General features: G+C 40.9%; 1 protein-coding gene across 1 annotated transcript in view; it reads left to right on the plus strand.

Annotated features, from left to right (window-relative positions):
* LOC134875047 (ephrin type-A receptor 7-like) overlaps positions 1-26,957 on the plus strand; it is a 157,442-nt gene that overhangs the window by 16,238 nt on the left and 114,247 nt on the right. Inside the window, 2 exon segments of the mRNA XM_063899447.1 lie at positions 19,862-19,926; positions 22,002-22,674. Coding sequence (XP_063755517.1) covers positions 19,862-19,926; positions 22,002-22,674 — 738 coding nt within the window.

The following is a 26,957-nucleotide window of genomic DNA, read 5'->3' on the forward strand; positions in this document are numbered from 1 at the left end:
CACACAAACACACACGGCTGTGCACTTTATGAAAGAAACAGAGGTCCTTTGCTTATCTCGCAGGTGATATCTGGGAAAAATGGAAGTGTTGCATTTGCATTTTAATTTGCCCTCAATCAGGCATTGTGTTTGGCTGCGCTGCGAAATTGCCTTGTGTTTGCTCTTCGTCCCTATTTATAGGGGCTCCATGAGAGAGGGGCCCTAAAATTCAAATCTGCCTGCTATCACAGAGTATGGAGATGAGGTTTCCTCCTCTCTCTTTTTTCTTCTTCTCTTATGCTGTTTTTTTCATCTGTCACTCATTTTCTGATGCCTGTTCTCAATCAACTATCTAGTTTTTTTTTAATCACCTCAGTCTTTCATTATTTTTTCTTTACTAAATTTGCACAAACCTCATTTTTTGCACATTTTTGTATCCCTCTAACATCACTCTCTACCTTTCTCCTGTCATCCCGCCCCAACCTGTTTCCTCATTGCCGGGAGAGTGGAAGCACAGATTTCATTAGCGATGCCATGTGCCGCGGTGCTCAGCTCTGAAGTCCTCCAGCAGTCATGGAATCACGACCCCGCTCTGCCCTCATCATCTCAACCCTCTGTCATCCCGCCCCATCCCATCCCCCCTTTGATATCTCTCGCCCTCCGTCCGCTCTTTCCGCTCTAGTCAACTATAACATGGCCATAAGCTGTCTGTGGCAGATGAAGGACCTCCTTCACACAACTAACTGCTCCCTTGAGTCCAGATCAGTGGATTTTTAACCCAATAGTGACTGCAAACTCTTTGAGAAGTAAAAAGCGTACGCGTTAAATTGTGCCAAAGTGTATTGCATTGGTAGTATAGCAATTTGATAAGGTACACACATAGGAAATGTGTTTACATCGAACTAGTCATCACATATGACACAAATAGAACAGTGCAAAAGAGCAAAGGTTTTTATAAGTGCTTCTGTGACCGAGTTCAAACCCCAGTGCAGGGTTTTAATTGATTTTTTAGTTAAATATCTTGCATTTGCACATGCCTGCGCCTGGGTTTTTTCTCCCTATGTCAAACCCCTTTATAGCCATCTGCGTAGGGAGCTAAAAGCACCGTGTGATCAAAAGCGGTCGTCAATCCATCATCAATGATTTACACATGCGGGTATAAAATGCCTGAAGGCTTTCTGGGTTGTGAAACAAGGTGTACATACATTTGATCAAATCCCTCTACAAACCGCTCCAGGTGCAAACGCGTCGACGCGACCCCTCTATCGATAGGCAGAGACCTCTGGGGACATAACCTTTGAGCTTTCACTGGCTGTAGTGATTATTTTATACAAGGTGTCAAGGAGGACTTTAGAGGTCAAGACAGATGACCTTTCCCCTTTAACCTTCAGGGGTCAGTAAGTCAACCATGGGGCATTAAGATGTCGGTATAAAAGTGTCTGTGTGGGGTATTTTATGTGTCTGTGATTAAAATCTAGTGGTGCCGAAATAACCTGCAGTTTGTAAGGAATATTATATATGTTAGTTTGTCGCTTTTTTAAATTGTATTTGCGTATGGTCCTTCATTTTTTACAGCTTTCATAGAGGTTTATTTTATGATGTCTCCATACATAGGTTTTTCATGGAAAATAATTTATATAATGTGCCAATGCTATGGTGAAAGCTGGATGAGGTTTATGCTCAAAAATGACTTAGTTCACACTAGGGAAGGATTGTAGTTTAGAGTCAAATGTTTGATTGGCAAGCTGACCAATCGGAGCAGACAGAGCTCTTGTTTCAGACAGAGGGTTAAAAGAGCTGCTGCAGCTAAGGCAGTATGAGTACAATAACTTATTGAACATAAAAGCATGTAAAAATGTAGGGGCACTGAATACAAATATGAACCTGAAAAGGAGAATAATATGCCCCCTTTTAATCAGAATGCCTTTATTCGTCCCACAGAGGGGACATTTTCATTTGTACAGCAGAAATAGCCAAAGACAGCTTAATAATATCACACCCAAGATACAAAAAACATTTATACAAGAAGCACACAATTTACAAAATACACAAAAAATAGACCTCAGAAACCACCCTGTGTATAGCTTGTAGTTTAACTACAATTTTTGACAGAAAATTCTAAGTATAAAAATCTACCTCAAGCTCATTTCAGTCTATTACGCTGTAATGCCATAGCAAAGATAGGCCCTGTGTTTCTATATCACTATCACTTTTAGACATCCCATGATATTGTAGATGACAGAATGTTGTAAAAACAACAAGCTTGTGGTATTTCTAATCTCTGCACAATTAGTCAGGGCTAATTAGGAAAATGCTGTTATTAAGGGAAAATATATGTGTGCATATTAATGGCATGATTAGTGAAAGCTGAGTTGTCATATTGATGAACTATAATTACCTTAGACCCCATCTGCAGATTTTCTCACTCAACATGTTGCTGCTCTTCATCACTTCAAGTCTGTCCTGAGGAGAAGGCATTGGCTCCATCACCACACACATACCCCCACGCATTTGTAAATGAACACATGCATGCCGATGCACATTTAAAGACACAGCTGTCCTCTGAAAAACATGAGCATGTGTGTGTCACATGTGACTGCGTGTCAGAAATGTGAGTAGATCGGGGTAGTAATAGTGTATTTACTGAATCACATATTAGAGTGTGTATCAAATTGAATCGCTTGTTATTTTAAAGGGGCCCTATTATTCAAATTTTCTGGTTCATATTTGTATTTTGTGACTTTACTCTGAAATGTTTACATGCTTTTACATTAAAAAATGTTGTTGTTTTTCCTCATTATATCTGTGATGCAGCACCTCTTTCACCCTCTGTCTGAAACCAGAGCCCAGTCTGCTCTGATTGGTTAGCTGGCCGGCTTTATTGTGATTGCTCACCCACTTAAATGTGTCCTGTGTTGGAGTGTCAGCCAATAGATGTGCGAGTGATACATGGTGAAAGTCATGTTACAGAAGTAAACAAATGAGTCCAGTGGAGGTATTTCAGGCAGGAGGGGGAGTTTGTCAGAAAGATACTCGCTCTGGAGGGAACTATGGTTATTTTGCCCTTTCAAACCATGCACAAAACACCTATTTAACAGACTACAGGGAAGGGAAAACCCAATAAATCCTAATAGGGCCTTTAAATAAAGATTTAAAGGGGTATCACTACTATTACTAGCACTGTAGATTGGCTACAGAGTCTTTATTATTTGTTGAGAGAACTGAAAGAACTTTGGTCCATTGTTCAAGTCTATTAGGAGCACAAAGTTGTTATCTCACACTTACAAAAGGTCTTGTTATGCAGGTTTCCTACACCGTTATGTTTCAGCCCGAAACAAATGAATGCTTTCTCTCACAGCAGAGTCACCAACCTGTTCTCTGACACGCAACAAACTGATAATTTAAAATGTCAAGCTGAGAAAAGACATCCTTGTTTCCTGTTGTGTTCTCTCACCAACTCATCTTCGATTGAAAGCAGTGTCCGCCTCAGGCATTAGCACCCAGGGAAGTGTAGCAGCGGCAGTGGTGCAGCCCTGTGGTTAACAGTTAGAGAAAAAACAAGTAATTAGCCTTCATAATTAAATCCTCCAGTCAGCCAGTCAGCCTGCTCTGTACAACCAGTCCCGCTTTTTCCCCTCCATTTACATAAACTGTAGAATTGGTCCGTGCAAAAATGGGGAATTAGCAGATTAATTCTGTTCTATTATCTGCATGGCGATAAGCAAATAAACAATTGGCTGTGGAGAAATGAAATGGGATAATAGCTGGTGGAAAAGTGAAGAAGGGGAGGGGGTGAAAAAGGGGGTCGTGGCTATTAACAGCCAGTAGTACAAATGAGGAGCATGGGCTGGCTGTGTCCTCTCACAAAACCGGAAATGTTAAGATAATTTTTGAGCGGTTTGTGACTAAACTGTGTTAAACTATGCCCCTGCGTCTTTACAACTTTGTGTCTGTTCATGAAGATATTTTCCAGAACAGACTATCAATGTGCACTTGTTGCCCGCTTTTGCATTCTATTGGGTTCCTGTTTACCCGAGGGGGGAGTCATCAGTAAGGGAAGTGCTCTTTGTATCTCATTAGAGCATCTCTTTGATTCCATTAATTACTGGCCTACTGCTGCTGTGGTTTGGCACAATCTGGCATTCTAACCACTCACAGTGTACTGCTGCTGCTCCACTGCATTATTTATTTACCGCCTTGGCATGATAATTAATAACCATCATTTCCCAAGGAGTCCTGGTGCGTGTGTGTGTTTTTCAAGAATGGATCAATTGCTGAGGAGCTTTTACATTTCTATATATTCTAGCACTTCCATGTTCAGCTGTGTATAGGTCCTTCAATTTCTTCTTCTCTTTGTGTCTTTGATACAGTGACTGCAGAAGGCCTCTTGCAAAGCACCCAACTGGATTTTGAGCTGATGATGTGCTCCAATCTCATATGAATCTAATATTACCAGCTGCATAACCCTAGTATTATTTTGTTACAGGTCTGAAAGGAGCTGACTGGTGAACTCAACGCACTTTTGTTTTCCCTTATATGTAACTGGTGCCCACCTTCTCCACAACCCTCATTTGTCCATTGACAAGTAGTGAAATTAAGGACAACGGATAAATGATCTAGGAGATCTTTCCTTGAGAAAATAACACAAAATTATAAAGTCAAGCCCTCAGAATACATCGTTGGAATGTGCTTTTAAAAAATGACACATTTACCCTTTTTTTTAACCCAACGTCATTTGGGAGTGCTTTCTTAAAAAGGTTTCTCATCCAACACCTTTTTGTTTACATTTTTGTTTCAGCAATAAAACAATGGTACGCTTTGTAATGGTTTAAAGAATCCCATTTGAGTGCTTTTGGGAAATGGGAACAGAAGTCTGAGGTTGGTGATCATGCTAACCACCTCCAAATACTTTACTCTACAAACGTTGTGGATCTAACTGCAGTTTTTACCATTGCTTTGAATTTACTCCCTAAATTAATGGCCACAAACACAAAACCAAATCTTATTCTATTGACTTCATTCCATCTCGTCCCTTTCTATTTAATCAAACCCGTGTTCTCTTTCTCTCCCAATTACCCTTCACTCCTCCTCCATTGTCTTTTTGTGCCATTTATACTGGAGTTGTGTCAGAGTGGACAGGTAGTCTGTTTTTCTGCTCTATTGACTGCTATGACCAAGCCGTCTCTCCCTCTCCCTCTCCGTCCCCGCCTTGCAGAGCTAGTTACGGAGCCTATTGACTGATTAGCTGTCGGCCTCATCGATCCCCAAGGTCGCACGGCTGGCTATTGACGAATAGTCCCACAATACCTTGCCTCCCTCCTTCCATCATTCTCTCCCTCTGCTCTTTACCTCTCTGGTATTTTCCTACTTCTCTCCTCTCTTTCCGCCCTGCTTAATCTATCACTCACCTCATTTCATCTCCAGTCCCCCTCTTCTCCCTCCATCCATCTGTCCATTCAGCTATCCATTCGTCTTTCCCTCTATCTCTTCGTTGCTGCTATCGCTCATCAATGCAGCAGAGATCGATGCAGAGGATAATGGGCGCTAGGCCTGAGAGGGAGACTGTACCGGTCCACAGACGTGGTTCTGACACGACTCGAATGATAGGAAGAGGGAGTAAAGATGAATAGATGGCAGGGATGAACTGAGGTAGGGATGGTCCTCAAGGTAAAGCGGAGGAAGAGAGGGGAACAGGACAAGGAGGGAGAATCAAAGAGGAGAGGTAGGCTGAGGAGTGTCTGCCTGAGGGCAGCTATGAGACACATGGGGTGGCTTCTGGGAAAAGACACGACAGAAGGCGATGAGAGAAAAGAGAGCTGGAGGATCCCCGAAGCTGGTAGAGTGTGACTTTATTTTGTGGAATCTGTCACTGAGTTACAGAGAACTGGTTAATGCACCACGAGAGAACTCTGCCCAAAGGCTGCAGTAAAAAGCAAGCTATGCTCATTGCCTGGACTTGGTGACATGGGCGCCCCCAGTAGAGCTGGGTGATTTATCTATTTAGAATTTATTGAGGATCATGTAACATTGTTAAAAAGTTCAAAGGATTAGCTCACCCAAATCAAAAAAGAGTCATTATGAACCCCCAATCTGTAGACATTCACTTTTGTTTTGTTTGCACAGAAGTATGTTTCTCTGAGATGTTTGCTGCCAACACAATAAATAGTAGTGATTGGAACTGAAAGGAAATAAAATGCATATGAAGTAAAAAGCAACAGGATTATCTAAAAATGTTTCCATTGGAAGGGCCTTAGTGACATGGACTGAGCCTTTTAAAATGTTTCAATTGTGTTGATACAATGGGGTAAAAACTCTATTGTCCCAGAGGTCAGAGGATGTCTTCTGTGCATTTGTTCACATCACTATAGCGCACATCCTAAAAAAAGGCTTAAGCATATAGCTAAGTGGGCTTAAAGATGAGGTTATCATCTCCTTGAATGTGAAATAATCCATTCTTACTGACATACTCAGCAGATGGCTAATGCACATGTATTAACCTAGTTTAACTGCTGCATTTTCCAAACATCATACTGCTGTCGTGGCCGTTAGATAGAGGTTATTTGAAATGAGTTGATGCGAGACTATTAGAGGATGGAAGACAGCCCTGAAGCCCGCCCATAGAAGCAAATGTCTTTTACATTACTGCTCATGGAGGGAGGGGAGGGTAAAGGGTGAGACAAGATATGAGTTAGAGGGCAAGGTAATGATACACAGTGTGTATATGAATGCAAATGTATACCTATGGCTTCAGCCCCGGGGATGCAGTCAATCATGGTGCTAAGTGTTTCAGATTGAAGGGGCTGAGCAGAGGCACAAATGACAATCAACCCAAGGAGGCTTTCTGAGGCGAGAAAGGTTGTTTGATTGGTGTTATTCCATATAGGATCACCCGGCAACAGCGCCAAGACATGGTCACATGGAGAAGGGGTAATATATCAGTCATATCTGAACATGATTTGCTGGAGAAGACACACGTTCAGAAGAAGAAATCGACATTGTATGCGTGTTGATTGCTGTTGCACTTGAGAAAAAAAGATTCAATCTGGTCCACAATTCATTTATAGAAACATTAAAAATTGAAATAATTCAGCTAGGTAAACAGATCCCTTGTTTGTTCATACTACAAAGGTCCTGCAGACTTTACCTTACCTCTGCTTACTTTATATTTAGCCTCGTAAAGTGTATGTAATACAACTATAGCTGTTTCCTGCAACGTTTTATAGTGGAGGAACTCTCGCCATCCTGAAATAAAGAGCACCTCTGCCCAACAACACAAATAAATGATGTTTATATAAGGTATAAGCAAACCGTGACAGTACATCGCTTATTTATGAGGCATGTGTTTATTGGGTTAGGTGATTGTTAAAACCTAGTAGAGATACTTCAGGTTTGTCTGAATCAACTCAGCAGGTGATAGATTTATTGATTGCATCCGGCGTTCACTTACAGTGATTAACCCAATCAGCATGTCATGATCAAAGGGCAACAAAACACCAACAGTTCAGTTTTATAATTTGGGAAAAGTAGTACACACAGCCCAACCTTTTATCCATTTTTTTTCAGTCCCAATGTGTTTAATCTCACACAGCTACAACAGGTATGTAGTAGTGACTTCTAATTTAAACAAATCAGACTCCTTCGTCCTAACATATTGATATCACTATGTTGCACTTCTTTTGGCCATTAGGGCGGCTGTGGCTGCGAGGGAGTGTGGTCGTCTTTCAAACAGAAGGTTGTTGGTTTTGATCCCAGCCCATGCCCATACAACATGTAGACGTATCCTTGGGCAACATACCTAACCCTGAGTTGCTCCCGATGGCATGGCCAACAGTGTGTGAATGTGTATGAATGTTAGCTTCCCTATAGCGGTACTGCTCTGTATGAATGAGGTGTGAAAGGGTGAATGACTGGTAGTATGTAAAGCACTTTTAGGGGTCGTAAAGACTTGATAAAGTACTATATATTGCAAGTACAGTCCACTTACCATTTAGTGCTCCAACAGATTGTACGTGAAAGGCTAAGTGTGGAACATTTCTAAGCGGTTGACCAATCACAACAGAGCCGGCCAGCTTACCAATCAGAGCAGACTGGGCTCTGGTTTCAGACAGAGGGTGAAAAGAGCACAGGTAGTTTGAGAAAATCACTGCACTTTTTGAAGATTAAAGCACATAAACAAGGAACAGTGGAGGAACAACATACAAATATGAGACTGAAAATAAGCTTAATAGGGCCCCTTTAAATAATAACTTCTTTATTAAAACCTTTAAAAAGCTATGGATCTGTGACCTGTTGATTGTCTGGTTTGTTAGGCTGGTAAAAGCCATACATCCCTTTCCTGTCACCTCTTGCTTTTTTCATTACTTATGTCCTGAATGCCACAGTTCTGAAAATAACATTCCAACAGCAGTAGAAGTGCTCTGTAAGTAGGGCTGCTGCTCTATTGAAGAAAATGATTTGATTGTAATTTCTGGTGATTTCATACCAAGGTCTTAAACAATACATGTTTTTAAGACTTTCCTGCATCTTAGCGGCTGTTTTTGAAGACTTATTTTCTATGAAACAATTTGGTTTGCTTCTCAGTAAGTACAGCGTGAGTGTTTACCCTCTGCACAGACGGCTGTTTGCTTTGCACTGTAATGTAGAAAAATGAGAGATAAAACAAATGCCTTTCTGTAAGTGTCCGTGCTGTGTGTTCATTTATTTATTTAGTTCTGTGGAGTCTTTGAACCCTTAGGTGAATGCTGTACCTACGAAAGAGAAAAAAGACTTTAGAAGAAAACAATAAAAATATGGATCCTGCTGTGCATTTCTCAAAAGTACCAAACATTTTTCTTTATGTTTCTTGTTATTTGTGCACGTTGACCCTATTCAGCCCTGTACATCAGCAATGCTGCAAGAACTTCCCCTTCTTCAAGCTGTCAGTGAATAGGAGAAAGAAGGGTTAAGAGTGAAGCAGAAAGGGGGACAGAAAGAGGGAGAGCGCAGAGAGTTAAATGTAGAAGAAGACGACCTAATTTAATTCCAAAGTGGTTTTCAAATTGAACCAGAGGGAAAACAAAGTCAGCACTTCTGCACTTATGTAACTCCCCTCTCCTCTCTTACGTATGAAAAGAAAGATGGAGGTTGCAAAGTAAATAGAAAAATAAGAGGGCTAAAAGAATGAGAATGGGGGGAAGGAAAGTGAATGAAAAAATGGAGAGAATTGGAGAGCAGGAGGTTAAACAAATATGGCTTGGCATCTGGAATTCAGTTTTTTTTTCTCTCCTTCCACTGTCTAAACACTCTTCTGCAACTTCTGAAATCTAAGTAGAACCACTTGAGAAGTGTAAACACTTAGTCAGTGTTGCGAGTAGAAATATTGAATAAACAATAAGTGTAAAATAATGGGTGTTGCTTTATAAACATAGTATTTATTTTATGAAGAAAGGCCATGGTGGCAGGAAGGTTGCATTTTTACCTGCCACTGCCAACACTTACCCATCATTAGACAGGTGGCAGGTTCTAATTTCATTCTCTGTGTTGACTTCTAGTAAGTGTGATATGGAGGTTAGAAGACAAAACAGATGATGGTGTTGTAAAGGATGAATAAAAAAATGTTCCTTATCTTTGTGACGCAAATTATTCTCTCTCATCAGTCCCTGTCTTACCATGTTTCTCTCTGTCGCACTGACATCAAGCTATAAGGCCCCAGAAGCGCTCTATTTGAGACAGAGGCCTGAATGAGCGTCTTGTTAAATAATGCAGTCTGCTGGCAGCCTGTTCTTGCTGGACTGAGGAGAGTAGTGGCACAGTGCAAAGATACAGACTTCTATTATTTAACAGTCTTCTGAAAGGCTTCAAGTGAGGCATTCCCATAATTAAATACAAGGCCCAGTGTTTTTGTAGGAAACTTACACACACACACACACACACACACACACACACACACACACACACACACACACACACACACACACACACACACACACATACATACAGTATTACAAAAAAAGGCTGGCATTCAAAGTTTGGAGCCAATGACGCTTGCCATGCTGATGCAGCTGCACTATCCACCAACACTGCTTATAAACTGTGGAAGTGCATGTAACATAAGGGATGCCAATTGTTTTATGACATTTAAAGCATTTAAAAAAAGGTTAATACGGGAGCATGTCACTCCTTTATGGAATATAATGATGTGTTTGTGTGTCATATCAGTGGATTTTTTTCAAATGTTCAAGAAATGTATGCGCTAATAAGCATGACATATTTCAGAATTGTCATGCAAGGCTGTAAATAAACATTATTTACTGTAATGCTAACTGATCTCACATGTGTAAAACATGTTTCAGCTGTACCAATGCAGCGATCTGTGTTCCCACTTGAGTTTATTCTGTATGAATAACGTCATTTAACTCGTTTCCATCTTAGGACATGACTGTATCCATCTAAGATGTAGCCTATATGCACTCCTCCTCTAATATGTGCAGTCATAAACTCTGGGAGAACTTATATTATGCAAGCACATTTAGAGCTGCCTCACTGAGCACCACATATATGCATACTAACGGTACATATCCTTAACATCCTTTAAATAGGGCAGTATGTGCTATAACATATGGATATTTGGTTTGATAAGAGCCTCAGGGAGTGAAAGTCATGCTCGTTTTGCAATAAGAAAACACCTGGAACGGTTACTTCTTTTGAACGTTTCCGTGTTGAAGGGGTATTATTTGGCGGCCTTCATCTCTATTGTTTTCCAATAGCCACTTTTTTAATGGCCTTGTTGTAGAGTGGAATGAAAACATCATTGTCACTTAGAAGCTTTTGAATTTAAAAATGTTTCCTTTTTATGGCAGCAGGTTTTGACAAGGCACTGATATTCACTGTGTGGGTAGTAGCTCAGGGATACATTTTAGACCATCTCACTTTTATCCGGAGATGACCTCTCCCTACAACGCCTCTACACTGAACATATACTGCAATGGTGTCTCTTAAAAATTCATTTTGAATGCTGCAGGCGAGTTGTTTAATTTAATATAGGATATCTTTCGGTGAATGAAGCCCCATTGGAGCTCCGTACTGCTTCCTCCATTACAACCACTGATGTTGCACAAAGTGCTCTTCTCCTACGTAAATTATTTGTGTCGCATTCAATGTCCTAAATGATGAAGAGTCAAAGATATGAATGAACTGTCAGTTCCTCTTCCTCTTGTTAATTTAAATCAACCCAACAAAATGTTTACTGTTGATAGATTTGGCTTATTTCTGATGTATTTTTTCTGGCATTCAGCCCTGCAGACCCTTAAAGACTGCTTTGCACTCATTAGGCTCCATTGGCAGCAAGGCCATGAGCCCAAACAGCTGAGTCATTCCAGCCTGGTGGTAACATCTTGTCTATATATACGTAGGTATCTCTTCCATCATTTTTCCTCCTTTCATTCTTATTTCTCTATCGGCGAGAGTCCCTTTCACCAACATGTTAGCCTGGCTGATATACCAAGGAATATCTCAGCCTTTTATTTCCAGCACTTTGCTCTCAGTGCTGTGACTATTCCTGAAAGTGGTTGCTGCATTCGCCCCTTCGCTTACCATTCTGTCCATCCTTTAAATAGATTATACTTGCTTGATCCACTCGGTCCTTTTTTAAACGGCTCATTCCTTCACCAGAAAACAGTTTTTAAGTGGCTTTCCTGAACCTGAGCCAGCAATCACGGAAGAGAAGAAAATTATTCTGGATTTCTGTGTCCCAAATGTAACCTGACGCGTTCTTTGAAGAGTGCAGTTGCTTCAGAGTTGAATTTGACTTTAATATATCACCCAATCTCTTTCCAAATCTTTCTTTTGCATTTTTTATGAGGCAAGTCTTAGCTGTGTATGTCGCCTTGTTCTGCTTTGCAGGAGTTTGACTTTCAGTCTGTTCTCAGGTCTGTAGGAGCCACTCTGTCGTAACAATAAGACCTGACAGCTCTCTCACAGCTCACACTATATCAATTCAGACAACCAATTACAACGTCTTACAGGAGTCTACAAATGAAAATAAGTTCCTTCTGCCTCTGGTTTCTTCATCTGTTTCTCTGTCTTGCTCTGTCCCTTGCTTTCGGCATGTTTCTTCCCTTAGTTCATGATTATTCTATCATTCCTTTTCCCGTGTCTGTCTGGGAAATAAAAAGGACGGAATATCTACGCCTTTGAGCTTGGCAACATATTGTCATAAATACACCCTGGAGGTGTGTGTGTGTTTACTCAGTAGCAGCAGGGATAACTTTAATAGCATGGCGGTTTCTTCCTCAGGTGACTGACTCAACCTGTCCTTCTCATTATTCTGTTTTCTTACCACTCATTGCCTACATTTTTCCTACTCCAACATTTATTTCCTTCTTAAACACACACTCTTTGCTTTTGCAAGTCTCTCTGACTCACTCAATGAATCTTTTCTTTCATTCCCTTGAGGACACACAAACATGCATACACACACTTGCTTTATTCCCCCTGGAAGCGATTTGTCTTAACAGGTGGTCATTCAGATTCAAGACCGCCACCGCAGGAGAGGTAGAGAGAAGTGGAAAAGCTTAGGATTGTAGGAGGAGGCAGAAGGAGAAATAATGTGTTAGTGGCATGGACATTATGTTCCATGTTATGTACTTACCTGTTCTTTAGAGATGAACACAAAGAGGTTGTCCTCAAAGTATCAATTTGATAGCAAGAGCAATTGCCATACAGCATCTTACACTTTAATTTCCATGGAGATTCTCCTTCTCTTCTTAAAAAAACTAATTGTCTTTAAGAAAGTCGTTTCTGATGATGAAACCTTGACTCAAAATCTTTTTTTCCTAGATTGCTCAAAAAGCCAGCCACAGAAAATCTTATTTTTTAAGTAAAATGGGTGCATTATGGGCATTTACCAGCTGTTATCACATCTTTACACTGCAAGCAAGCCTCAATTTCAGGATGTTCCCATACCATTCAAAGCTGTGATAGCATAAGCACCTGGTTATAGATAATCATCAGCCAACAGCGTATACCTCTTTACACACGAGAGTGAGAAACCCAGCCTTAACCTGTGCATTACAGGCAAACTCTTTGCCCAGCTCCTATTGTATTATAGATATATTTCTGTAACAGTAGGTCACATAACTCAGTGTCAAAGTAAAGGGACGTAAAAGAAAAGCACATTTCACTAAAATCAACCAAAATCAACACAGGAAAACATGGTGAGAGCATGTGCGATGCTGCAAGTGCTACAAAAAAGCCGTGTGATTTTGATTATTAAAATGTAAATGTGTTGCTTTTCACTATGTGTATATATCACTCTACATACAAACTAAATATATTTTTTGGGTTTTCAACCTTTGTTTCGACAAAATAATAAAACAAATTCCCTTTTGAAATGTATAATGGACATGTTTTACTGCTGGTATTTTATAAAAATAACAATATCAACAAATGAATCCATGATATAAATGAGCATGAATAGCAGGTGTGTTTTGTATACTATATTTATGACTTTTTTTATTTAGCACTTTACATATAGTTCATACTGCTCTGCAGGCTTATTGTAGCACACTGTAAGAGGAACATGTGCTGTGCAGTAATGGCGTTTAACCGTTCACCCCTTCGCCATGCATCATGTGGGTAATTTGCATGGTGGGCTTTTGAGAGCGAACAGCCCAGTCTCGTTACTAAAGTCGAAAGTTTAATGACTCTGTTAAAAGGAGAGCCCTGTTTGAAGTTAATGTGCTCTGCTGTTAGAAATGCCATTAAGGCACCACTGGCTGGCTCTGTGTGTGTGTGTGTGTGGGGGGGGGGGACGTAGGGTTCCCTGACATCATTTGTCTTAGAAGGTAGTGTGTGTACGTTTGTTCCTGATTTGTGTGTGTGTCCGTTTATACACCGCATTTATCTTTTATGTGCCTGTTTGTGTTTTTATGTGACACTTCATATCCCAATCCATTTATCCTTTTTATCTGTCCTACAGAAGCATTACTGTATTGCTTCTGTTGAACTATATATTATCTCCCCGCCCACGTCTGTGAGCAGCAGCATGGTGCAGCAAACGGAAAGATCATTTTTCATATGAAGTGCTGCGATTTAGGCCCCTCAAAATCCCATGTTCCCACCCTGCTCTAGTGTCCTCGAGCAAGACTGTAAATCCCAACCAGCCTCTGGAGTGCTTCTGCTTCCATATTTCGGTTCAGTGGGGAAGTGACAGCCAGTTTCCCTCTCAACAAACTGCCCAATGTAAACACTATCAGCTAGAGGTGTACATACCTGTGTATTTGACATCTGCTGCAAATTGTATATCGCATATTTCCCTCCTTCATTGTCTTTTTTTGCATCTAGTATACATCCAAGTCAAGTCTAGACTCTCTAGTCTGTTACAACAAGTCTTAAGCCAGGTCTCAGTTTTTTTAGACCACTTTATGTGATGAGTCAGAACCCAGGTCCTATAGATAAGTCTTTGTCATCACTGAATAGACATATATTAGTCCTAGACAGGACTCATCCCCGAAAGAAAAGACTTGATCAGCACTCAAGTCATATGGATAAGTCCTATATTCATGAGTTTGAACTCAAGTCTGCCAAAGCCGATCTTAAGTCACCAAGTTGGATCTAATTCAGGTATCATTAATCAATAAAGACAAGTCATATGGAAACTGTATTTTAATAAAACAAGTAAAAAGTCAAGCATCAAGCACTTGAGAAGAGATCCGGTCAAGTGCCAGTCTTCTGAGGGAACAACCAAGTCTCTTCACATGACTTTAGCAAGCTGCCAGTCAAGTTGCAAGTATGTTATCAAAGCTGTGATGCTTTCAAGTCCTTTCTACCAAGTCCTGATGGAGTCAAGTCTTCAAGTTCCATAGAAGTCAAAGTCGTTTCTCCAGTCTCACATTTTTGTGACTTAGGCTGAGTTACAAAACTCTGTAATGATACATTTTGTCTTTCACTCCCAGATCTTCTCTTCAGACTTTTAGCAGTCTAATATTCTCCTCCACTCTCCTGTTGTATAAGAAGGATAATGCTTGAAAATGGTCATCCCAGTGAAGCATCAGTGGCCTGTGCTTATCCCTGTGTAGGTGTTCTCTCTCTTTTGGTATAGGTTGAGCTTCCAGAGACTTTTGGTCTGCCTTGGTGTTAGCTGGCTTGTGAGCAGGCCTGAGTTTGCAGTGAGGACAGCCAATGCTAATCTTGCCCTGGAGCAAACATAACCAGGACGAATAATGAAATGAGCTCCTTGTCTGTGCATGTAAGAATGGTCGTTTGTGGGAGACAGTGTATATGGCTGCGTTTAAGCTAGATGTTCATAATTATGACAGTGTTGTACTATTTACTTTTATGTATAAGAGCACTTTACTACATTTGTTGTTGTTTTTCTCCCTGGTTCATATCAAGTACTTTGCCTTGGAGGTATACTGTTAAGTTCATGCACAGTGCAGACACAAGTAAAAAGAATCAGAGCTCTAAACATTAGACAACTCTTGAATTTATTTATGTTGTCTTCCACAGCTATACAGACAAAATAGCTTTGTGAGAGCAGGCTACATTGACAAGGCCACAGTTTCCACTTCCCGAGAGCAATTGGTGCACCATAAACCTGCTGTCTTTCCTTTGAGTACTTCACCTGAGTGCTAGTGGATGTTTCTCCCGCAGCTGTCTCTTCCGGCAGTGCTTACTTTGTATCCGTCACTATGTGTGTTGTCCTTGTGTATCAGCAAGACTGAACAGCTCAATTAATACATCACACAAGCCACGGAAAGATGAAAGAGTGGGTGAGGTGAGGGTGACGCGAGGGTAAGGAGTAGAAAGTGGTGCTCACTCTTTAGATATATTTTTATTGAAACCCATCACTGCGACAAAGGAGAAGAAAGCAACACCTCCTACAGTGGACACATATTCAAACCCACAATTTAGAGTCAGACTCTAAAATTCCCATAATGCATTCTGCAATCTGCACAAAGGATCTTTTCGGAAATGAAATACAGATTATGTTTTCCACTCTAAATACAAAAATTATTGTTTGACTGTTGCTGTTTTATGCTAGCCTTAGCATACCTGAAACTTGTTTTCTAGACCGTAACCTTTGCAAAAATGTAAGGTTTGAATTTCAAGACAGGCTTCAAAATACCTTTTGCTCCATCACTGGGGAAATGTCTCTGTCTACTTGTTGTAGTTGATCAATATCTTGTTAAAAATGTTTTCAAAGTTGTCTCTGTCTTTTAAAAGCCGTTTGACACTCTTCTTTCTTCCCCCGAGTTCTTCTCCTTTTCTGTCTTTCCTAACATAAAACATTCTGTATTCACTTAAGTTTTCCAAGTTATGTCAGAGTAGACAGTTACTCTTTATGCATCTGAGTCAACTGTACTAAGCCGGGACTGTGTTTTATCTTTTGTGTATGAAAGTCAGTCTCATCTTGTGTGTCCTACATCGTGCTGAGGCCATATGGACAAAACCACTCCACCTCCAAAAGAATTGGCTCACAGATCCACATTGTCCCTGTAATGATGACCAATTATTTATGAAAAAAAGCTTTGCAATTGGTGTTTAATGTGTTATGGCTATTAGTCAGAGCCATTGGTAGCGCAGACGCAGAGCTTTTGTTTCGTTGTCACATGTTCTTTCTCTAATTTTCCCCCCCCTTCCTCCCTTTCAGTGACCCTTCTTTTGCCTGCTTTGTGTTTCTTTATCTTCCACTTTTGTGTCTCCCTCCTGCCCCCTAAGGCCCATTAGTCTGTCTAACTCGGCTGTGATTACAGGACTTATGTGTTCAGTGTGTGATCATAGTGCCAACTTTGTCCTCAGAGTCTCTATCTGACTGACTGACGCTCACTAAGGCACACTGATCCCTCTGTGTATTGCCCGAGTATTCATTTATTTGCACTTGCTCCTTTTTTTCTACCTTTCTTGCCAACTATTTTTTTGTCTTTCTCTCTCTTTCAAGTCCTTGCCTTTTCCTCACCCTCCTCCGGTGATTATTTTCTGTCGTCTTTCTTCGCTTCCCACCTCAGCGTTTCGCCACCACCCTCGGTCCTTCTCCCTCTCTTATCTTTATCCAAATGCTTCTATGCTATCAGCTTACCACAGAACCACTTTTAGGGCACCCGGTAGCGTTAACCCAAAAAATAATGAAGTTAAGTGTTTAGTAAAGGATCTCCCATGGTCCAGCAAACTTCCCTGCACTTCAGCCAAAGCACTAGTATCTCACTTTTAAGCAAACCTAAAAAAAGAAGGGAAAAAAAACCTCCCCTCTCATTGGCCTCCAAGCTATCCATACTGCAGTGACACTCAGAGGAAGTCTTATTTTTAGGACTCTCAAATAGCACTTATGTAACTTTATAACCAGAATATTATTCCCACGAACTGACAGAGTCATGGCCTTGGGATGAAAAAAAATATGGAAAAGAACACGTCTGAGAAAGTAGTTTCCCAGCTTGTTTATTTAGCTGCAAGTTATATGCAGTTTTGTTTGTACCGTCCAGCCGATGTATCGACTGGTTTATTTCAACACTTGCTTCTGTGCAACTGTAAAACATCTACAATGCAACGTAGTCCATAGCCTCCTTATCAGAGCATGAGTCAGGTAAAAACAGGTTGTGAGTCGTCACATTTTACAAGGCCATGGCATGAGTCACACTGTGTAGGTTTCTGCTCTTTGCTCACCGGGATGTCCATGTGCCCAGTTGTTAAAATAGCCAAATATTTGTCATAGACAGGCTATGAAATAACAATGGGAAAAATGGTTACCTTTCAAGCAGTCTGGTTCCTACTCTGACTGTCGCACATGTTCTTTTTTTACAAGGTGCCTGGGATTGTTGAAAGTCAAAGTACAATATAGTACACGAGTGAAGGTAGCCCTTTTAAAGAAGGAAAGAGTGTGCTCTTCACCTTGGTAATGAAAACGTGTTTTTTTCTGGTTGTCAGACTCCTTTTGCTTCATGGCTGTAGGTGATGGGAACACTGCAGGAGAGCCTGAAACCCAAAAGTGCGTGTGTCTGTATATGTGTGTGGGTATTTGGTGGAAGGTCTTTTTTTAAGCAGATGCGCTCAAAGCATGGGTAACTTAAATGTCAGCAAAATCCTTTAGAAATGGGGCGGTAATGCAGCTCGCCATATGTCGCTACAGATGTTGATATTACATTATAGATTAAGATGAATGTGCTGATGATGGCTCTCCTGTACTCCTGCTGCATACTACTGAATCTGAAACAACGGCCATTCTCACAGACACCCTGACTGCTGAGCTGTAGTTTACTGGTTGCTATGCCAACTGTGGTTTGAACAGGGTGCTTATGTACTTGGCAGGCCTCTTGTTGTAATCACGGATAGTCGTCAATGGTGGACATATTTATGTCCCGTACTTCAGAAAAAGGAGAAGAACAATATAATTGCCACTAAAGACTTACTTAACGTTTTTAGAATTGATTAATTTGATGATTTTTTTTTCTATAATTTATTTCATCTTTTTGTAATTAAAAGTTGTAAAAATTCAGAAAATTATACTTTCAAGATCTTATTCAGTTTACAGTCATATAAGTGAGAAACAAAAGCATAACACATTCACATTAATGAACCTGTTCTGAAAACCTTTGGTGTTTTTGGCTTAAATGTAAATAATTAAATATCAGTTAGAAATGCAGCTCTTCTGATTTAATATCCTCTCTACGTCTATTACTAAAATGTGTTTGTGTGTGGGGTAAATGGAAGTTAAAGGGGCCCTATTATTATTTTTGTGGGCTTTCCCTCCCTCCTGCCTGAAATGCCTCCATTGGACTCTTTTGTTTTGTTTTGTAACATAATGACATCATATCACACTCACACTTCTATTGGCTAGTGCTCCAACACAATGTACATGATAGGCTAAGGGGTGGGACAGATCTTTGTGATTAACACATCACAATAGAGCCGGCCAGCTGACCAATCAGAGCAGACTGGGCTCTGGTTTCAGACAGAGGGTGACATACAGACAGTATGAGAAAAATAAAGAGCGTTTTGAACATTAAAGCATGGAGACATGTCAGAGTAAATGAGCTGGGCCATAACTGGGCCCTTTGAAAATATAGATGTGTTGGCACCAAAATAAACTCTCATTAGTAATGTAACGCTCATTATTTGCTTAAGATGCTAGCTGTAAAATGACTGCAGTCTTGTAAAATAAGTATGATATCCCCCCTTAAACAAAGGACAGTGCAAGTATATCAACCTTGTAGATACAATACAAATGTAAACTGAGATTGTTAGAAGATCCATTTCAACTGAGAAAAATAATACTTGCAGATGCACTCTTATGTGTTCACTTTGTTTAACTCCTTACCAGACATGCAGTAGTGTGAAGTTTTTCCCCTGCCTTCATGTCCTACTATTTTTTGCAGAGCTGTCCAAGGTGCTGAGAACAGATTCACATCTTGCTCTTGCTCCCTGTCCGTGGTGCTGAAAGTAAAACACACGGAACAAACCTGGGTTAAGTGCAGTGGACTCTCCGCTGCTTGAGGGGAACTAACTGAGGGATCTCTTTGTCTCTTGACTTGTTTTGAAAGCTCCATGCTCAAGTGCTGTTTGCGGCTTCTGTTGTGTTTTTACTACTGTAGCCAGGGGATGATGGAAAGCTCTTTGTCCAGCTTAAGTCCTCAACAGATGGTGTTAATGCACTTATTAAAGGAAACATTCCCCCTCACCAGATTTTGACAGGCCTGCTCTAATTGGTATTGGCCTCAAATATAACAGCTTACATTGTCAGACATGTACATTTAAATCTACTCTTCCTTTCTGAGTTTTAACATGCTTTGTCAATACGCACTTATGGCGCACTGACGTTTTTATTTCTACTGACAAGATGAAATAAATGCAGTAGCCTCTCTGATCCCTCCTAAATTGACCTCTGTTCTTCTCTGTTTGTTTTCTCCTGCAGTGGTGCTGCTGAATTCTAAAGAGACTCAGGCAGAGCTAGGCTGGACGTCCTACCCCCCCAATGGAGTAAGTGTGCTTACTTGAATTTTTTTATCACTAATTGTGGGTGTTTGTTTGTACATGTGCTGGTTCACTCGCTTTGTTCCTCAAACAGCTGCTTGCCTAACAGCTGGCCCAGACCACTGGTTTTCATCCTACCTCTGTGCATGCTGTTTCCCTTCTTTTACTCATATTTCCCTTCCTTTCCCGTGTTCTTCTCTCCCTGTCTCATTATTGTCATGAATCAATGGTGCTTATACAGGCTCGGATGATGCAGCGTACAAAGCAGCCACACAGAAATGCCGCCATAGATAAATGGTCCCCCTCCACATCGATCGATGGAGCTTGTAAAAACCTTAGCGCTAAGTTATGACTGCAAGACAAAAGCAGGAGGTTGTTTTTTCTAAAGAATCTTTCACTACCGAAGCAGTTTGTCACCCACTTCCCACTTGAAGGTTGGCCTTTCTATGCGTTACGGCAGAGGTGTCTATTATATAAACAGCGTTGAACACACACGTACTGTTTAGTGCAGATTGTGTTGAGTCACTGTCTGCGTGAGGTGGCTTTTGGACCACATGCTAAGCTAAATCTTCAGATTAATGGACTTGTGTGACTCGCCTACAATCCCCAATAGAACACACTTTGATTTAGTCACCATGCAAGAAGTGCAGTTTATCACATTGCCATCTTCCATAATCTTTTTTCAATGTCTGGTTTGCTTTGGAGTTTGTGTGTATGAGAGACAGAGGGAGAGATCCACATTTGGTGCTCAGTTTACTTTGAATTCTGTCACGTCAGATTAATTCTCAGTAAATCAAATAGTCCCACGGAGCTGTAGTCATTCACTCACTAATTATATGTCAGAATAAAATGTTTTCCCAACTTTACACTGCAAACTTAATCAATGAAAAACAATCAGAAGCAATAACTCTGCTTCTATTGGACATATAAAGGCACTGTACATGACATTGACTTTAACTCAAACAATGTCATTACAGAGGGGGTGTCAAGGTGACCTTTCTTCCATATTTAATACAAAAATAAATAATTGAAACCCCAATTCAAAAACTGCAAAACCCTCACATAATAACTCAAACGTATTATATATACAGTATGCATATACAATTCAGGATGGCCTTAACGTATTTAAATATTTATTATGATAATGGAAAAGTCATTAAGAAACAAAGATAGGATTGTTGTACTCTGCATTAACACACTTTTATGATTCAAAAGCCATGTTTTTTTCTAAATTAAAACCAAAGAAAAATAATGAAATATCATGAAATACTAAATCTGGACTGCCTTTCCTTTGTTAAAAACAAACAAAAAACTACTGTAATCCTCTGTGAACCCCTCCTACTAGTCACTTGTGTACAGTCCCTCGACTTATGGTTGTATCCGAAAGGAAGGCTACAGTTGCTTTGTAATTCAAGCAACTTCTGTCAAAAGATGGACCAGTGATTTATGAAAGATAAAACCCATTCCCTTGTTGAATTATATAAGAATATTCATGAAAATGCCATAAATTAATTTATATATTTCATTCATTTACATGTTTGCTAAAGATATTTATTAGGTGTGAATCACTAGGTTGAACACATTCCTCTTTAACGTATTACTGTGTGAGAAAGGCGGTGAAGATAAAAGGAAACCAGCAAAACAAGACTAAGGTCTGACCCACAATTCTGAGACACCTCTTAAGGCTGATGTAATGACTGGGGTTGTGCAGTTTATTTTCTCTGTGACTTTATTAAGGAATCTGAGTGCCAATGCTTTTTTAGACACCCACTCATCAGATTATGTCATTATACCTTTCACAGGTATTGAATGTATTCTGTCCTTTTGACTTTTGACTTTGTCTTTCATTATCTGGGTTGCATCCCGCCCACATCTCTTTACTTTGTTTTCTATCTCATCACTCGCTCATTTATCGATTTGTTCACAGTTTTTAAAACTATACCAATGACTCCCTTCCGGTTGTTATTCATTCCTCTTTTTTCTTTTATCTTCTTGACTTCACCTCCACTCTCACCATTAATACTCACTGTTATACTCCTCTATTGTTCTTTACCCCTCTCCACCTGTCCCCATCTCTCCAGTGGGAGGAGATAAGTGGTGTGGATGAGAAGTACAAACCTATCCGAACGTACCAGGTGTGCAACGTGATGGAGCCCCTGCAGCAGAACAACTGGCTGCAGACAGGCTGGGTGCTGCGTCGTGGCGGCCAGCGCATCTTCGTGGAGCTCCAGTTCACACTACGTGACTGCAACAGCATCCCCGGTGTGGCGGGAACATGCAAGGAGACGTTCAACCTCCTGTACGTGGAGACGGACAGGGACCTTGGGGGCGTGACCCGGGAAGACCGCTACACAAAGATCGACACCATCGCCGCTGATGAGAGCTTCACGCAGGGTGACCTGGGCGAGAGGAAGATGAAGCTGAACACGGAAGTGCGTGAGATCGGACACCTCAACCGCAAGGGTTTCCACCTGGCGTTCCAGGACGTGGGCGCCTGCGTGGCCCTGGTGGCCGTGCGGGTGTACTACAAGCGCTGCCTGGCGACTGTGCAGAACCTGGCAGTGTTCCCCGACACGGTGGCCGAGGCGGCGTTCGCCACGCTGGTGGAGGTGCGCGGCAACTGTGTCAACAACTCCGAGGTGGACGCTGACAGCCCTCCCAGGATGCATTGCAGCGCCGAGGGGGAATGGCTGGTGCCCATTGGCAAGTGCAGCTGCAGCGCCGGCTACGAGGAAGGACACAGCAGCTGTGAAGGTAGGAAATAAATAGACAGCGGGATGCATGGGTAGATGAAAGAGGCCAGAAAACAAAAGGAACAAAAAAGGATTGTGTGAGGAGATCCAAACAAAAGAATCAAAGGACTAGGAAGTGAAATGTTGGTAAAACAGATGTGATGACAGAGAAGGGAGTAGATTTCAATCCTTGAGGTATTATTCAGGTATTTGTCAAAACAACAAGAAACTGAGAACAATTCACTGGTATAAGTAAAAACTGAAAGTAGGAATCCTTAAAAAAAAATCAGATTTAAAATGATTTTCTCTTTTTCAGACCTGGAAGTTACCGCTTCCAGAAAAGAATGCAAACATTGGTATCAAATGATACATTTGGTCTAAGAATGAAATATAAATAATTAGTCTGCTTTGTTCTTCTTCTTCATTCGCAACTCCACATTCTTATTGCATTTACAAATAATTGACAGGGATGACTTAATAAGAGGTTTGAGTTACACTGAAGAGAGTGAGAAAGGTGAGGAAAAAAGGATAGCTGAATATGGAGAGAAGTTGTAAATGAGAAACTGGGCTTCTCATGTTACAGAGAGTAGAAAAAGTCAGATGAGACAGAAAGGGTTGAAATGTGTGAAAAAGGCCACTGGAGCTGTGAAGATGCAACAGATACTGTAAGAATGAAGGTGAACATTAGACATAATTGCATGTGAAAGGAATAAAATCAAAAAAGAAATCTCTGTTAACAAGTGTCGAAACAAAGGGAATGTCAATGAGTGAATGTTATTTTTAAAAGGGCAATAAAGAGACGGACAGAAGCTCTCCGTTTTAATCCATGCCAGCTATTGTTCAACAAAGCTGAGGGCCTCGATCGCTCCGTGATGTAATCTCATTTCATGCGTATGTCCAGAGAGTGTTATCGACATGTGAGGCATGGTATGTGGACCGTAAGCCTGAACAGTGTGAATGCTTTGTGTGTAAGTGAGAACACAGTGACTAATGCGCTCTTTGGCAGTGCCCTATTGAGTTTAACACCACAGCCTCTAACATTTGCATGTGGCCTGAAATACTACACACACACACACACACACACACACACCGCACACGCACACGCACACGCACACACACACACATGCACAGTTCCATGAAGCTGGGTAAAGGCGTAGGCTACCGCACTCTGACGTAAACAGAGAGGGACTGTATTGGAATCTTTTGTCACTACGTATTGCTCATAGCAGTTTGATCGCAGACTGTGGCTGTTGGCTTTCACACCCCATCTTGCATTGTTGTGCAATGCAATGTGGGTGTTGTAGTCATTGGACAGCAGACCGGGTGTATTATAGTGTTCAGTTTTGTCTCCTCTAGACAATGGTGTTGTTTTATGGGTGTGATTTTGTAGCTCGGTCTTTCGGAAATCCAAGTTTAAACCTTGTTTTTCACCTCAAAATAGGTCCAGTGTTGGGAAAATACTGAATGTGCTCTTTCTCAAGTGTAATACTCAAGTGTGCCTGATAAAGGAAATTCAAGGATATGACAGGATGTTTGACCTCCTAGAAAATAAGTGTGATACACTGTTATAGGCATATGATGGCTATGTGACAACGATTAACACAATGATTCAGCCTCCATGGAGATAGGCATATAACAAGCATGATCATTTCTGACGTGAGCCTCAGCTAATCTGACAAAGAATAAAATCCTGTTTTGAGCCAGTATTTCTCCATCTTCTATATTAGCAAGTGAAGGATATCGTTCGGGGGAACTAGTCTTTCCATTTGCTATAAGTGATGACTACTTCCATTCTTGCAAGGATGATAAAGACCTGTATCCTGATTTTGAACTCAAGCTGGTGTGTAGTGAGATTTTTCTAACAATAAAGGTATAACAACATATTGAGATATTGACCCTGTTGAGATCCCATGCTGATATATGCAGCTATTTTAAAGAGAATTCTGACCATTTAGTTTTTTTGCATCAGTCCTAAGAAGTTTGGGCATAAGGAAGGAATCACAAGTAGTTTTAGAAGTAAAACACAGGTGACAAACAGGCAGGTGGGTAAGAAAAAAAGGACACCTGGAAAGAATCAGAAAAGAAGGGTAGAAGCACCTAGAACAAGAGATAGCAAAAACAGAACACTTGGCAGGACAGAAATGTGAGTAAAAATGGAACAAGTACAGTCATACAGTTTGTAGAATCAACTATGCGCATCACAACTTTGTCTGTGTTGCAGAATTTCTGTTCCTTCAGCAAGTGTTCAAAAGTTGGAGATGAACACTGCCCACTGATATTGGCAGTTGGCTTGTGTGCAAACAAAGTAAGTGTTGCTTGACCTGCTCTCTGTAATTACCAACAATGCTTTGTCTACAATAAAATCTCAGCTGAGGACAATAAAATCTGACGGACAGACGAAGAAACAGTGTGCAGAAAAAATAATGAGCCGTGAGCCAAGTCTGAAAACATTGCAAAGTGAGTATAGGAAACTAGTGAACGGGAGAATAAAAAAGCTTTTGAAGGAAAAGCAGGAGCAAAGGGAGAAAAGGACAGGCCGGGCTTGCTGCCAAAGGAGCAAGAAGACAAGGATGTTAAAGCCCGGTGACAGCACTGATAAAGACAGGAAGCCCAGAGAGGGAGAGATATACTGTGTCTTTGCTGCTCAACCTTCCCTGGGTACCGTAAAGTAAGTTGGGTAACAGTCTGTTCTGCTAGGTGACAGGGCCTGTCATGCCCCCCTAAGAGCAATCCACCCTCACGTAAACCTATATACACACATACTTCAGTGTCTCATTTCTCTGCTCAGCCATACTGGTATGAATATGCAGCCCCAACCTCAGACATCTCCCACCGCACCAGAGCTATTGATCAGCCGTAATGCTCCACTAAACTGAAGAATTGCGCTGGGACTGCTCATACTCACATATAGTCAGGACACACATTCTTTAGCATGCTGTACCTGCAGTTACACACACACACACTTGGGTTGATTTCATTCGGGTGGACAAGAGAGACATTGAGTTTCTGTGTGGTGTGTGTGTGTGTGTGTGTGTGTGTGTGTGTGTGTGTGTGTGTGTGTGTGTGTGTGTGTGTGTGTGTGTGTGTGTGTGTGTGTGTGTGTGTGTGTGTGTGTGTGTGTGTGTGTGTGTGTGTGTGTGTGTGTGTGTGTGTGTGAGATTTTTGTATTGCAAGCACACTTGTTTTCTGGGTGACATGCATGCCTGAGTGCTGGGAGATATGATATAATGAATGCAAGGCTGGCAATCATTACGTAACAATAATGTTACACTCATTTCCTCGCGTGTGTCTGTATGCAGGTATTGTAACTACGTCTTATTTACTCCTGGGTCTAATTGTGAAACTGAGTGAGTGCAAATGCGCTGAGCCTCCCGGTGCAGGTCAATAATATTGAGTAGCCAGTGAGTAGCTACTGATAATGGTGTAAGCAGATAGTGTTGTGCAGTGGAGAGGAAGATTGGTGCCACACACAGTGGAACAGTCACAACAGACCTGGGCAACACTGGATCACTTCAGACTTTAGCATCTATTCTCATAATGCATCTTCTCATTATTTGTAATTGTTAACTTGATTTAACATGAAAACACCACTACTGGTTGTTTTGTGTTTTCTTTCCAAGGTGTTATGCCATTTGGAATATTTCTGTAGAGTGGAGCACACATTTCTTTCAATTCTTTGTGACAGCTAGGATTCCCAAGCACATATAACAACAGCAGACAGCAGACATGGCATCTGCATTTGGGGTGGGATCCATTTTTAAGGGGCCCTATTATGCTCCTTGTGGTGTTCCCTTTCCTATAGCGTGTGGTTATTGTGCATGCAAATGGGCTGCAAAGGCTAAAATCCCAATTTTCCCGCCAGAGGCCGTTTTTTTAACCACATAAAGCCCCCACAAATTCTTATTGTCACTTTTTTAAATAAATCAAAACGGCACCAGCACACATTTGTAGTCACAGCGCCCAGATTATAAATCAGCACATGCAACTGAATTAAAAAGAGGTTTTAATTAAAATCTAAAAGGGAAATATTAGCATCCATTAAATTAGAACATCAGATTTCAGATCCTTTTCCATTGTTTACGCATAATAACTAAATGGATGTCTAAAAAATTCACGCAGTGTTAAAACTCTATTACTCTCGGTTTCCCTGCCTGTATCTCTTTAAAATTGAGTTACCACAAATACACTGTATTAAGAATGAATGAATGGAGAAAATTCTAGCGTGTAAAAAAACAAATGAGAAACACTTAATCCCCAGTTGCTCTGTGAGACTGCCGTGGCACTTGACCAGATTCTAATTTTGAA

This window comes from Eleginops maclovinus, chromosome 13 (genome assembly GCF_036324505.1).
Source record: "Eleginops maclovinus isolate JMC-PN-2008 ecotype Puerto Natales chromosome 13, JC_Emac_rtc_rv5, whole genome shotgun sequence".
Lineage (NCBI taxonomy): Eukaryota > Metazoa > Chordata > Actinopteri > Perciformes > Eleginopidae > Eleginops > Eleginops maclovinus.